Consider the following 16331-nt stretch of genomic DNA (forward strand, 5'->3'; position numbering starts at 1 on the left):
TCTAGGATTTTGCAGCCTTTCTCACTTGAACTTTGCCAGTTTTGTCTTAATCGCAATTTTCTAGATCGTTTGTTCTTGACTGCCACGCAGCCGCTCCAGTGTTTCACAATGTCGCGAACTATTGAGAGTCTCTCTAGGTTTAGCAAATTTGACCCTTGACGAAAAAAGAAAAAAGTCAAAAAGTAACAATTGCAAATAAGAAGTCGTCACCGTCACTTTGATACCGGGTCAGATGAGTCAAAGCTGCTCCGTTTTTGAAATTTTCGGAATACAGAATCTATGGAACCTTTCAGAACCTATAGAACATATGAAACCTTACAGAATCTACTGAATCCACGATAAGTACGTGATCTAGGGAATGTTCTACATAATTTTTAAAACGATCAGGACCAACAAAATTTTACAGGATCTTCAGATTCTACATACAGAACCTACAAATGTACAAATTAAACGGTATCTGCACAACTCACAGAACATTTAAAAACTACAGAACCTTCTTCGACTTACAAGCATCTTCGGATTCTACAGAACCTACAGAATTTCTTGTAAAATACAAATCAAACCACAGGAACTACATAAATAGCAGCAGGTGCAGGTGTTGAATAGCTGCAGGAGTTTCAGAAGCTGCAGATGATACAGGTTCCTCATCACCAGGCTCATCACCGACAGAAATAGTGATCTTCAGAATGTAAGAAATTTCAGAAACTACGTGATCTACGGAACCTTACAGAATCTACATAACTTACAGACTTTACGGAATCTCCGGTTACTACATAATCTGCGAAATCTTCGCAATCTACCTAATCTTCAGATTCTACAGAATGTATAGACTAAACGGTTTCTGCAGAATTTACAGAATCTTCAGAAAGTAGAGAATCTACGGAATCTATGGAATCTGCGGAATCTTCGGAATCTACATAATTTTTAGAAAGTACAGAGTTCTTACAGGACAGGACTTACAGAATCTTCTGATTCTCTACAGAATTCCTCGTACAATACAAATTAAACTACAGAAACTATTATAGCCGGTCCGTGTGGCGCAGTTGAGTTTAATCTCGACCGCGGTACCAAATATAAAGTATGGACGGTATATAGCAGCAGAAGACACAGATCCTGATTGACTGCAGGAGTTCCAAATGGCGCAGATGGTACAAGAGTCACACAAAGTTTAGAAGTTATAGAAGAAACAAGATTTATAGGATCTACACGACGTACAGAACGTATATCTACAAAGTCTACTGAAATTGGTGAATCTATAAGCTTTAAGAAAACCATGGGATCCATGTAACGAAGGGAATCCACAGAACGTCCACTGTAAGATTTACAAGAAGCTACAAAATAATCGCCATCAGCATATTTGCAGAATCTACCACATCTACAGGACCACCTACAGGGTTTGCAAAATCTGCGGAATCTGCCGGAGTTTAAGAAATATACGGAATCTACAGTATCTAAAAAACGTACGAAACCTTCAAACCACACAGAAAGTACAGAAATTACTAAATCTACTGGCTACAGAAAATACACCATGTATAGGATAAAGAGGCACCGCAGAAAGCGGAACTACAGAAGCTACAGAACTACCTACCCAAAGACACTCTGAAAATGAGGGGACCTACAGAAACGTACAGAAAAACGTATGTTGTGGACATGGTACAGACGCCGATGAAGATGTAGGTAGAAGCTACAGAATCTAAGGAAGTGTCAGACTCTAGAGAGAGGAAGTAGTTTCAGCGAAGGGTGTACACTTGTACAGAAACTATAAGGTACATCTAAACTGTGTCCAAGATAAGGATGTCTATCATGGGGATCTGAGAAGGCATACATTTTTTGAACAGATACAAAGAAATCAAAAACACTTTCTCATTGCCACACAAAAGTTGGAAATTGTTGGTTTCAACAGGATGGTGCACCCTCGCACAACTATCTAATCGTGCGAGAGCATCTGTCGGAGAAACTGTCAATTTTTTAGGAAATTTTTCCGAGGTGCAATTGGAACGTTGGGGTGATCGCCAATGGAGAGTGTTGTCTCACTTGGACACAATTTTATAGAGTGGTTTATTAACGATTCTCGAGATCGTTTATAATTTTCTATTGCTGCCTGTCTGTCCATCTGTCCGATCGCTTTGAAAATTGATACACGTTATTCAGCGTATAAGAAAAGTGGCTACTGTTTTTTGGCTACGTATACCAACGGGACAAAAAGTTACAGCCCAAAAAACACCCAAACCTCCAAACAGAGTTTCTTTTATAACTCTTGTTACAAAGAACATATGAATGTCCGATTTTCTGTGTTAGTAAATATTCCTTAAACCTCAGGAAACTAAGCAAATTCAAAAAATATAGCGCATGCGCGTTCCAACTTTTGTATTTGCGCAATCCCAATTTTTTATTTGTTGGAGTACCTGGAATAGAAGTAAAACAAATGCCGATTCAAAAAATTTGTTTTACAAGTTATCCTGATCGGGTGGGATAGCATCAACCATAACTAACTGCCGCATAGTGTTTTTATCACACGCAATTTTGTGAATTGAGAATGATTAGCTGCGTATCATGCAAAATTTCTCATAAAGGGAAGAAACATGGCATTTCCTTTCATCGGTAAGACATGTCATTTATCATGTTGTATGCGAGGTTGTAGGTACCTAGTTTTATGTTTCTTAGTTTTCCAAACGAACCGGTACTTCGAGCAAAATGGTTACCTAACATTTGTAAATATATCTCAAGAACAGCTCTCGAAATTTACTTTTGTGCTCACAACGCTTCATTGACTGTGATTTCGACCAAAGGTTGCACCGGAAAATGTTCATCAAATATCTCGTCAAATATGCAGTAGGTAGGTACTATCAAAACTTGTAATGAACCTGAGACCAACCAATCAATTGTAGCTATTGATCAACACAGTGAATTTAATGGGAGTTGTCAAGTTGTAGTGGTTATAGTAAACTGGCCTTAATTATACTACTGGAACACATCGATGTATATTTAGATTTGTAATCAATGATTATATTAAATCTGCATACTTTCCCATCCTTGTCTATTTTGTTTACTTTACCACGAGCATGTATTTTACTCCTTCTATACGTTTTTTTTGTTATTATTCCTATTAGTGGAATGACAATTATATCTCTACGCCACTGAAGTGAAACGCTAATGATAACGGAAGTGGTGTGGTACATTAATCACAGTTAGAGGCCACTTTTGGTTCCCGTGGTCTACGTCTGGCCAAGCATTTGATTCCCTCCATTAGTTTTCTAACTCAATGGCATCAACCCCTTAAGGTGTATTGTAAAAGGAGAATCGTTCGGTATTCAGTTGTATCGGATTTTTTTCTGTAAAAAAGCGACAGATTATAAACTGAAAAGCTTCTTTATGTAATCCTACTTCTGTGCCTGGCCAGGACTGTTGCCGTTCCCTTGTCGTCTAAGTCTATTTTTTTTTGTATAAGTAAAATCGGAAAGATCTGAACGCTTTGTTTCGCCATTTGTTATATATCTAAATAAATTGGCATACGGTAGTCTACTACCCTTAGGATACTGTTACGTATACAACTAATATGTGAATGGCAGCTTAGGTTACAACGTAAACGGAAGGACCGTTAATCGATTGATTTAGCGATTAGCAGATTCGTGGTGCTGGACATAACTTTCATATTTTTATGGAATCGAGACGTGGTTACCTCATTAATTGAATAAAATTACATAAGCCAGAATTTTTTATCGGTTTCCATATCGATCCGACATCTTAATTTACACGCATAAAATTACGCTGTCCATATATTATTTTTAATACAAGAAATGTACGCCACCTTCGCATTGTTCGATTAGCAATTGAGTGCAAAGTGCAAACTCGTGGAGACTGCCTTACTGCTCTCATAGAAGTCACATAAATTATAGGAAACTATAATTAAAACTTAATATAAAGGCATGAGTTCATTCTAATCTTCGATAGAGATATGTTTCAATTCTTTATTTATATTCGCTATGTAAATAATCCGGTCACGATGTATAAACGTTAATGAAACCTTTCTACCTTTATTCCAACGATCCTGCCTTACCAGCCAGGTCTCATATGCCAACCCCCATATACGTGTGCATAACGTTCATAATTTGTTTCTTGTGGAGATACATCTTGACACACTGTGCCATCATCGGGCTATGGCGAAAATACATGACAGAGAAAGAGTTTTCATGCCGTTCCTTATTTTTGGCGCATTGTGGAAAAATATAAATGAGTGCAATTGGTTCGAACTTTTTTTTTTTATACCCCGAACTCACTTGCAATAATATTGACAATCTGAACAACTTTGGTGAAATAACTTCCTGGAGCACTTTTTAATTATTCAATAAACAGGACCATTAATTGATAACATAATGTCTCTCCAGTACTTCTACTGAAGAAGCGAACGAGAGGGCGGTATAAAATTTCAGAGACATTTCTAAAATTTAAAATTAAAAATCCTCATTTACGGATTTGTGTGTATTTAGCGAAACCTGAAACTTCAGCGTTTTCTATTTTTTTAAGACAACCTCTATGACACTGCTCTTCTAAAGTTACCATTTTAAGGCTGATTATAGAATTTCGACGCGATTCGAAGTACAGATAAGGAGATGCTGGAGTATAGAAAACGGTCCAAAATTTAAATTTAGAAATAAAATTTTTATCGATTTCGATATTAAGTGATATCATCTGGCAACGAGTTGTCATCACATTTTTAATGAGCCATAAATGTAATATTATTAATTAGCAACAAGCTTTCCTTAATTGAATGGATGTTTGAATAAATTTTCAAATTATACCGTGTTGCTAAAGCGACGACTGCTTAAATTATTAGTCAAAAGGTTAAACCCTATAAAAGTAGGTATCACTTTACGCCTCTGATGAGAGAAACTACTTTAAGGGAAACAGTACTGTTATTACACAGTGTACTCAGTGCCAACTGCAATACTTTATCTCCAAACCAAACTAATGAAAACATGAACAACTAAATCCTGCAGTATCTCTTTTTCTTCTAGTGCACATTTCCCATGTAAACAAAAATTCCAAAGGTGACTCAACAGCAACACATTTTTGATCGCATAGCATTTTATGGTCCAAATGTTGAATAGTGGGAGTAGCTTCCATAGCTTCGGTTTTAATTAAACCTTACTCTCTCTTGGATGGTATTTGGCTATTAGTGCCGTATAAAACTGTTCAAGATTGGTCCATTCCCCCGAATCGCATTATGCATCTTGTTAGGAGTGTAGATTGAATCTTGTCTAAATATCAAAGATTAAGAAAATATTACTTATATTAATCATAACCACCCCATGCCTGTAGCGTATTTATCAATAGCTTTGTAAATATCACATTTAGAACTATTTTACCTGTACGTAAATAATGAATTTGTTAATAGTTAATACTACTATATTAATGGTTACCTTTCGATAAGTCTTTCAGACTTGAAGGGAACCAACAACTACATGGAAAAATGGAAATAATAAATTCAATTCAATTCAATATTATTATTGATGGAAGGTGTTGTTGTAAAGTAAAGGTTAGACATTGAAGACGGGTTGAAAATAAAAAGAATAGATGGCGCTGAAGTTACATTTTTTTGTCGGCAGACCCGAATATTGAAACGCAAAAATTAAGGGCTCTTAAACCGGAGAGGGTGGACTCATTAAAGAAATTTTTTGACCTACGAATGATAAAGTTATAGCACAATTACATGTTTAGATTTACTTACGCATTGAAGATGGAATGTGTTGAAACTTAAACTTTTACGACACAGACAAATATCTAAATGCACCATTTAAGGGCTCTAAAACCGAAGAGGGTGGCCTAATTAAAAACAACCAATCGGACTTTGAATTTTACATTGAACTTGAAGTTCTAAGTTGAAAACTGAAAATATAAACTATAAGAATACAAAGGTGTAATTAATACTAACGAATTTGACGCTACTTACACATATTGGAAAAGGGGGAAAGCTACATACAGCTTATACGTTTTTGGATGATTACATTATTTAAGAATTAAATTAAATTCCAGAACAAGCAGACGGCGCGGCGTGTGTGGACCGCTAACAAATTGACAAGTGGGTAAAGAGGGAAACAGTAAACTGGTAAATTTTGAATAAATGTATAAGGTACCTAAATCGAAAATTATTGTACAAACAAGAGGTTGTTGTTGAAGCCAAGGGCTTCATTAAGTGAAAGTTGAGGGTTTTTACTTGATGATAAATTTCTTTCATTTTCAAAAAATTAAGTGTTATTGTCTCAAATATGCAAAATTTCAAAATCTTTATTTTTTTTTTTTTTTTAATATATATTTTTATTAGCAATCAGAATTGACATTCTATGGGCTAATATGATAACATGGGACCTTAAAGCTAGACAGTCCTGGATGGCGGGATGGGAACTCTTCCAGCGAGGAGTTCACCTACTTCTTATTTGAGATCAATTGGCCAACGTCGTTGTAGTCTCCTGGAGTCGTGTTGTAGTAAAAGTGGTTGTGTTAGTGGGTTGGCATGTGCTTCTAGCCGGGTATGATGACTTGCACTACGCTCTTGTATGATAGTCGAAACGAAAGGGATAAAGAGATCGTCGTGTAACATTTTGTTGGTTACGTACCAAGGTGCGTCAGTAATAGCTCGAAGAATTTTGGACTGAGAGCGTTGAATAATTGCAGTATTTGATTTGCTGGCACATCCCCATAACTCAATACCATAAGTCCAAATAGGTCTTATTATTGTCTTGTAAACCAAGATTTTGTTTTCTAGGGACAATCGGGATTTTCTTCCTATCAACCAGTTTAGATCATTTAGTCGTAGGTCGATTTGTTTTTTCTTTTTTAAGATGTGTATCTTCCAGGTAAGTTTTTCGTCGAGGTGTAGACCTAGGTAACGTGCTGATGGAGATACAGGTATAATTGAATTGTTGACAGTAACTGGTGGACAGCGGCCCTTTTTAAGTGTAAATGTGACCTGAGTTGACTTACTTTCATTAATTTTGATGTTCCATTTGTTAGTCCAATCTTGTATAAGGTTTAGCTGACTTTGCACATAAGAAGATGCTATTGTTGGATCTTCATGACTTGCAAGAATGATTGTGTCATCCGCGAAAGTACCGATTGTAGTATTGGGTGTAGTAGGTATATCAGATGTGTGTAGTAGATAAAGCAAAGGGCCCACCACAGTACACACTGCCCTGCGGTACCCCAGCCTGGATTGGATAAGTGTTCGAGTATTCTCCATTTACTTTAGTCCGGAATTGTCGATCAGTCAAGTAAGATTTAAGGAGTAGAAAGTAGGATGGGAGGATTTGCTTAACTTTGTAGAGAAGACCAGTGTGCCACACCTTATCAAACGCCTGGCTTATATCAAGAAGTACAGATGTGCAATATTTTTTGTTTTCCAGGGATGTGTTTATTGTTTGTACGACGCGATGGCACTGTTGAACTGTCGAATGAGATTGTCGAAATCCAAACTGATGATCTGGGATAACATTTAGGAGGGGACTAATTCGATGGAGTATGAGTTTTTCTAGGAGCTTGGAGATAGTAGATAACAGACTTATTGGTCTGTAGGAGGAGACTTGATGTGGATTTTTACCAGGTTTGGCTATTAGAATTACTTCAGCAGCATTAAGCTGAAGGGGCCAATAGTGCAAACGGAGGATTCCATTAAATATATATGTTAGGAGTACAATTCCTTTTCTAGGGATTTCTTTTAGCATTTTGGGTGTGATGTGATCAGGCCCAGGTGATTTTCTGGTATTTAGAAGAGCGATTGCTTTTTTTATTTCGTGGGGAGTTATTAGTTTTATGTGACCGGTATTTTCCACAAGACTTTGTAAATTGGCAATCATTTCTTGTGTTGGTACAGCATCTTCAAGGCTAAATACTTCAGCCAGGTGTTGTGCAAACAGATCGGCCTTGTCCTTACTACTTCTAGCCCAGTCACCAGGAATGGGGGTATCTTTTCGGATTGGATAGTTTCTTTGTATTGGTTTTGTGGAAGCTTTTATAGGTTTCCATATTGAATTGTCATAACGGTTAAGATTAGCGATATAATCTTGGAATGACTTGTTTTGCGTTTCTTTTATTTTAGCTTTGAGTTTGTTGTTCAGTTGATTGAATGTAGTTTTGTCTGCTGGTGAATGATACCGATGCCATCTTGCTCTGGCTTTCCTTTTCTCTCTAATCAGTTTTTTGATTTCGAATGAAATGTTGAGAGATCTTCCTTGGGTTTTCAATTTTGGTGTAGCATGACTTGCTGCTTCTTGAAGTAGTGAAATCTTTATTAGGGTTAAACGAGTGACCCGTTTCCAAGATGTGTGGCGCGAAGATGGATTTAGTGGACAAGGAATAAATTGTTATTTTTGAAAGTGTTCGAGGAACCTGGTGGAGAATTTCCTACCGGTTTGGCTCCTGCAGGAGGATTTACATGTGGGGATTTGAGATTGTAGAATACCGGATTTGTCTGTGAGAGGGATTTGGTCTTTCGTGTGGGACAAAACTGATTTGAGGTTGTTATTTGCTTTAAAAAGACAGCTACTCAAATAGAAAATCATCTCCTAACTCCTAATCGATAAGTACTTCTTTAACATGGCGTATTGATATTCCCTAGACACTGAAACTGGAATACCTACCAATATATTATAGATTTCATATCAACGAATCAAGTTTTTCTTAACTAAATCATTCATATCTTTTGTATTAGAAACAGTAGACGCTCCTTTTTTATGTCTTCAGTTACTTTTGACTAGATTATTGTACTGTCGCCAGTGGTGGGTATCTATTGTGCTAAGGGAAACATTCGTGAAAAATGAATTTCTCTCCCTTGAGTGGCACAGTGCTACTTTTCGCACTGTGTAGCTATTTTCAAGAATTGTCTAGTCATCAAGGCAAATCCTAGACATTCAGTGGATTTGGGGCGATTACTAATATATTTCCAGGCGTGACGAGGTGGAGCGTTTACTTATAGAAAAGCTTTCTATATTCATTAGCGCTACATCGTGACCAGACTATTTACATTGCGAATATCAAAAAAGAATTGAAACATTGGTATTAGGTTTGCAAGGCAGTGTTTTAATTATAGCTGTCTGTAATTTATGTGAACAGAGAAACCATCCTCGTAGGTCTGCACTTTGGACCCAATTTCTAAAAGCACATTTTGGAAGATGTAATTTGATGCTTATAAATAGTCAAGCAGATTGAGAAAAAAAAACTATTGGCAAGTTTAATTTATTCAATTAACCGATAACCACTCCTCAAATCCATAACAATGTTATTAAAGTTGTTTCCACACGAGTCGACCAATCGCAAATCAATAAGTTAATTACAAGAGATACAATTTATGCTTTAGTTACACTTTCAACTTAACATAAGTTTTAGCTCGACTCCAGTAACTAACAGGATATTGTCAAGTGCAGACCAATCTTGCTTAGGACGAGGTCGTACATTGCACACGAATATTAAAGTATAATTTATACAAAAAAGTATACTTGTGACATGTCCTTATTCTGATCTCACCTTTACACACATAAAAGACAACCATGATCAATGTAGGTAGTTATAAACTATAGACCAGAGGCTAAATTAATTATTTATATCAAAGTTGTAAAGTTAAATTGCGCAATTGAGAAGAGTGTTTCATCTTTGACTTTGTTTGACCTTAATTGCTTTTAGCGCAGTAAAAAAAAATTAATGCGGAATTGCACCAACCTGTTCATATCTACATTACAGTTGTCAGCTCTCACTGCAACCCTCAAAATTGTAACGGGATGGCGCACTCATAAGATAATTATAAAGTTCTGGAGGTTGCCCCAATGCCTCAATTTCTAAAAATTTTTGGAGCTGAGAAGGATCCATGGAATTTCAACATGGGGTTCTGTAGCAACGAAAAAGTTAAGTTTTCAAAGCTCAGAGCTTTCAACTAAAAACTCATCCTGTGGGCTGCATAATTAAAATTAACATTTAACACGGGCTCTCTGACTTGACTTTATTGCATTGAAGGATTAAATTACGAGGTTATGTTCGTTTCAGATTTAACCCGCGCAACCAATGACATTCATTGTTTTAAAATCTATTGTATGACGCAGATTCGTAGCTACTGAACCCTGTTCTTAAAATTTAACCTCGGTCGAGATAAAAAGAAAAGTTTGATAGTCCTTCAGCACTTCTCGACCGGTCGACTTTTTATCTCGAACAGTCGACTATTTATCCCGACCGCTCGACATTGTATCTCGACCGGTCGAATTTTGACTGATGCTAAAGCGTTTTCCCTTTGCTAAAAAATTACGGAAGATCGTTTTCCATATTGTAACAAAATTCTCCGAAACAAAAAATCCACTTTTTGCTCGCCCTATTTTTACTGCCACCTTCTCTAGAGACAGATTTCTTCAGTTATTGTCATTCGTGAGGTTTGACGATGTTCTTACTAGAATGCAAAGAAGAGAATCAGATAAAATGGCAGCTATTAGACATGTCTTTGACTGTTTTGTGAATAACATCAGGCAATGTTTTATCCAAGTAGCCACCTTACAATAGATGAGCAACTTGTGGCTTATAGAGGGAAGTGTCCTTTCAAGGTGTACATGAAGTCAAAACCCGCGAGATATGGGATAACAATTTGGGCAATGGCTGACGTGAAGTCATCATACGTAATGAACATGCAAGTGTACACTGGGAAGGAAGGTAACAGACCACAAAAAGATCAAGGAAAAGTTCTTGATCTAGTAAATTGTTTGAAAACTGGATACGGAATAACTACAGACAACTTTTTTACTAGTGTACCTTTGGCTCAAGAATTACCACTGGAAAGCATTTCTCAGTAGCTTTCCAACGATGTGTCACAAGTATATGGGGGTTGCCATTTAGGATCTTTAAATCTCATAACGTCATTTTGGTTCCCCCTCGATACTCCCGAAACGGTTTTGCGCGATTTTCAATATCTTCTTTAGTTTGAAAAATATGGCCGACTGCAAGTTTTAAAATTGACCCCCCCCCCCCGTATAATCACACTCTTGTTTAAGGTGGCGTTTACAAAAAGTGCAAAAGTTGCCTTGCGATATCCTCAATAACGTTGTTTCGAGGTAAAAAAAATAAACTGTTAACGACCGATGGTTGCTAAGGGTTTAAGCTTGTGAATGAAGTCAAATTTGATAACAAATTATTATCAGTGTGTGATAAAAATGAAAGATATATATTTTATATGGGAGTTTTTTAACAACTTATTTCCTAAATAACGGCGGAACAGTATTATAATATATTTGAATGAAAGCTATTTCAACCAAAAATTTGTACCCAGAAGGCAGTTATTGTGGAAACAAGTTTCCAATTTTTCAATGTAAACGCCACCTTAAACACTTACGTATGTACATTTCAAATACATAGTACGTGATGCGCTTGATTTACCGACGTACATCTCACGTACAATGATACAATTTTCTGATAACATTCCCATTCCGAAACTCCGCTAAAGTCGTAAAATTATTTAAATTTTCGCACATTGTTTCCAACGGTCTCTTTTTCTATATTCTAGTATTTAGTCCCTTTACATTCTGGAAATATCTTTATAAGTCAACGTCTTATTCACAATTCACTGCTTATCTGTAAAATCCCCGTTTTGATTAAAGCGTACACTAACCACACCATATCGTTGTGCACCACCATGGGGCGGCACGCCCATTAGTATCAAAATATTATCCGTTTGTTCAAATTCTTCCGATTCTTATTAACTTATTTGAATTCTATGACCTTGTCTAATCATTGTAATTGGTTAGTTTCTCCAAATCCAAAGAATACTAGTTTTATCTTAAGAACTATTGTTCTACTTTTTTCGCTATTTGGTTCGTTATGGTGTCGAGACTTGCACCAAGGAAGGAATTTTTTCTGCGTTTATTGCTAAAAAAGTTATTGTAAAAAATCCAAAGAATCGTTCTATACATGTTCCATAATTTTACACTTTTGCCGTTTATTAACGATCCTAGAGATCGTTTATAATTTTGTATTTGCTGTCTGTCGTCTGTCTGTTGGTCTGTCCGACTGTTCCTTTGTCTGTCTGTCCATCTATCTCTCCGTGTAAACGATAACTTTGTTTAGTAATGTTCGATCGCTTTTACATCTCCGTTAGTTATGAACTGAATTGCATGAAATTCAATATGGGCATAGCTTTAGCCATATAATACGCAATGCCAAAAGTTGAGTCGAATCGATTCAAAATTCACAGTGCCCTTTTCGCATCTCGACCATTTATAAACCAAACTGCAAACTTTTTTATTTATAAAAGTATTTCAATGAAATTTGATACATAGGCACTTGGAATAAATGAAAATCTAACGCCAGTTTCAAAATTTGGTTTTGTGCATGCGCAGTGCCAACTTTTTTATTTATGGAAGCATTTAAATGAAATTTGATGCCTAGGCGCTTGGAACAAAGGAAAATCTAACGTTAGTTTCAAAATTTAGATTTGCGCATGCGCATTTCCAACTTTCTTATTTAGAAAAGCATTGAAATGAAATTCTTCTTATAAACAGAAATTAAAGTAGCACGTCAAAAATGGATTGCAACGCTATCTTTCATTATTCTGACCGGATTTTTACGATTTTAACAGAAGTTGCATTTTACAATGGGAAATGAATACAAGTGGAAATGCGCTTTTTGTAAATCGTGTACAATTACTTTATAAGTTGTTTAATATTCTAAAGGTTCATTAGATGATTGAGTCACTTTTAAGTGCTTTGAATTCTTCGCATTCTTCAGCGTAATGGAATTATTCCAATCCTTCCATTTTTTTAAAGAATTGACTATGTCTTGAATTTAGTCACAAATTCATTGTAAATTGCTATTTTTAATTAAAAATAGTATTATTGCAATTCGGAAAGTGTTGTTAATTGGTAGTTTTAAAGTTTAATTGTCTGTCGAGTGGTAAACATTGTAACACAAAAGATGATTTTATATAGTAGGCATAATTCGTCGCCTAGGCATTATAAAACGCGGTAAAATGAATGCGTTAGTGCTCGTATTTTACAATCTGCCGGTTGCTCTTCCAGCTCTTAGTAAGTGACTGAATTCATTTTAGTCATTTCGTAAATGACTAAATATTGAATTGCGTGATTGTCGTAAGCATTATGTAAAATCCATCACTTTATAAAATGCCTAGGCAGTTTATAAAACGCGGGCAAACTCATAGACAATGTGGTTTGCTTATGGGCAAACTGTAGAACAGTGTACTTTCTAAGACGAAGCGATTTAGTTCCCTTCCCCTTCGAAATCCATAAACGGTATCCCTTATCTATTTCGCTGTACCTATTATTGTCTTTAAAGACTGAAAAAGTTGTTGAGAGTACTTACCTCCTTTTTGAGTGTAATAGTGATATTTTTTGTTCCAGTCATATCATCTTACCTCCTTGGTATATGAATCCCGGCTGAATTATGGATTACAACAGATAAACAAACGAGAAAGAGTCACATTGCAGAATGAAGCCGACCACATTTTATATTGTCGCAACTCTGTCGTCTCTACTCGTCATCAGCTGCAGTTTTGTGAAGCGCGAGCCAAGTAACAAGTTGAACTCTTGTCTTAAACGTGTGATTGAAAACTTTTACGGTAACGATGATGTGCTTTATTTCGCACACGTTGATAATTTTTATGATGATATACCATTCGACGTACCTAATCCAAAAGTGATACTCAACTTTGATCATCCCGGAGTACTGGATTTTGAAAAAAGGGTCGCCAAAAATTTTGTGGCTGCTTGGGATTATGACCGCAGGCCCCATATTTTTGATTTAATAAGTTGGAATTTCCGTTGGAACCATGAAATAACCTCAAAAAAACATGTGGTTTTTATAAGGACTACGGATCAGTTAAATACTGTGTACCACTTATTATTATCATGGGCTTTGGTTTACACCGTTGTAGTATATTACAATGAGAAATATGACGACGATCCAATTATAATTTCCGCAAATCCAAATGGGCCTGAATGTAATTGTAAGCAGTGGCCACTACGCTTCTACCCGAATGAACCATGCGATGCAGGTATGAATTTGAATCGTTCCATTCCGCAGCGCCTCAGGAATTACAATCAATGCCCAATAGGCTATTTGGGTACGATTTTTAATACACGTACAGATAGAGTGTCATCGTGTGTTTCCGAAACACTTGATTCCGTAGGAAATGTGATCAATGCAAGAATATTACCAAATGAAACTGAAAACGGTAATTTCAAAGAACATATTAGCCTAAATTACAGAACACAAGCAACATATGGCGAGTACTTAAGCGGAGTGATCTTACAGTCAAAGCTCCTGTGGCTTGTACCACACCCAGAGCAAGTTGTTGGACTTCGCGTTTTTTCAAAGGTGTTTAAGTGGACAACCTGGTTGTTAATAGTATGCGCCTTTATTGCCACAGTCTCGACTTGGGCCATAATTCTGTTTCGCAAATCAAAATGTGAAGACCTGGTCAAAATTATCTTCGATGTACTCTCACTGACCATCTACGGGCTAATGAAGCCGATGCCTAAAGTGTCTCTGCTGCGCTTTGTCATTTTGATATATATTCTATCCTTCATTAATATACAAACCGCCTTTATTTGCAAGCTCATCCCTGTCCTAACAGTTCCAATCTACGAACGAAGTATCCAAACCTTGGAAGAATTATTGGAAGCGGGATATCAAATCTACACCGCCAAAGAGATTAAGGACGTGTATTTCAAACGCACTGAATCAAGTGACACCCTCTATTCAAATATTAAGGGAAATCTGCAAGCGTTTTGCGAAAAGGATTATGATGGCTGCTTGCGAATGTTAATGCTGTACAATAACATCTCCGTATTGGTGCCTGCGTACACTTTGGAAAATTGGCAAACAAACAACGGTTTTACTTTTCACCACGTTATTGTTAACGATAAGGTGGTTGAGAATATACAATTAACCTTCGTTTCGAGGTATAATCAATACATCATGGATTCGGCAAACATTGTGATAAAGCGACTTATTGAAGGCGGTTTCTATCTAAAAAGGGAACGAGACATTGACGAATATCATCGCAAGTCAGCGCAATTGAGAGAGCCGTCGAATGATCCAGTTGCGTTAAATTTATCCCACGTTTACGGTATCTTCATTATCTATGGTTTTGGTATTTCGATAGCCGTACTTGTATTTATTTTGGAACTTCTTGTTGGAAAGTTTTCAAAATTTAATTCGCCTACTCCTCATCATACATTTCTGTCATAAATTGTGCACAATTGACCACAAAGAAAGCAAAAAGTAATGCTTAATGGGCTCACTCGTCACAAATACGGTTCTCTGTAAGTCACCACATTTTAAAGTACACACATTGTTATCGTGTTAATAATGTCAAAATTCACAATTGTTTTGTATCACTTACAACTTATTTATTAAGGTAAATTTGTCGCCTTTTCACAAAGAAAGCAAAAAGTAATGCGCTAAACAGTGCAAAAATCATCGCATTTTACTGTAAACTGTTCAATTGAAACACCTTTACAGGTATAATCACTTTTAGGCGCACAATTTTGTCCAAAAAATGAACACCATTACTATTAATATACTCGCAAATTGTCCTCACGCTTGTGTGCTCAAAATGTCAAAATCCACAATTGTTTTGTATCACTTACAATTACATTGCTTATTTATTGAGGCAAACGCAAATTTGTAGCCTTTTTGTTCACATTTGGATTAGTGTGCATTTAGGTACTTTTCTACGAAAGTTACTTTTGTGTAGACACTTGTACTGGTTTAAGGGCACGCAGCAAATTTTGAGGAAAATTCAAATTTAAGAAATGATATACTCACAAAAACTTATATAGCAAATCCGTATCATAAATTTCACGGCGATTAACTCGGGGCCACTTTACTCATCAGCACACGATTATAAAATGAAAGCACGGAATTCAAACAAGGGTAAGTTCAGTACAAAAACAAAATCTTGATAACAAACATCAAACTGAAAATGTCCAACGAACACCGCTAGTACTTGAACTTAAAGTGCTATGGTACGAACAACCACGAAATACTAACTTTTTACTAGATTTGGCTCAGAAGTTCTACAATTAAATCTGTGTACTACCATTCAGCCTTATCGCATCATAATTTTAGCTGACACATCGCCCCGTATTTAATCCTAAATTAAGTTTATAAACAAATCACAACCCCGGAAATATTTAAATCAAGGCTAAGAGCCGTGGAATTGTTTTTTTGATAATTATAAACAAAACCAAAAGACTCTCTTTCGTTGTCAAGTCATAAGCTCTCTGGCTATATCATTGATGATATCACCGATACCGGAAGTGTGGAATTGCGCGTCGAGTTGGTGGAAC

The 16331-nt window shown here is 36.3% G+C and overlaps 1 protein-coding gene across 1 annotated transcript in view; it reads left to right on the top strand.

The window, feature by feature from the left end:
- The window catches only part of LOC116174192, a 42096-nt gene extending 26558 nt beyond the window's left edge, over nucleotides 1-15538 (top strand). The window contains exon 2 of the mRNA XM_031492066.1: nucleotides 13377-15538. Coding sequence (XP_031347926.1) covers nucleotides 13465-15228 — 1764 coding nt within the window. The 5' untranslated portion in view covers nucleotides 13377-13464 and the 3' untranslated portion in view covers nucleotides 15229-15538. The remainder of the gene's footprint in view (nucleotides 1-13376) is intronic.
- Nucleotides 15539-16331: the final 793 nt, after the last annotated feature.

This window comes from Photinus pyralis, unplaced genomic scaffold, assembly GCF_008802855.1.
Source record: "Photinus pyralis isolate 1611_PpyrPB1 unplaced genomic scaffold, Ppyr1.3 Ppyr1.4_LG6, whole genome shotgun sequence".
Lineage (NCBI taxonomy): Eukaryota > Metazoa > Arthropoda > Insecta > Coleoptera > Lampyridae > Photinus > Photinus pyralis.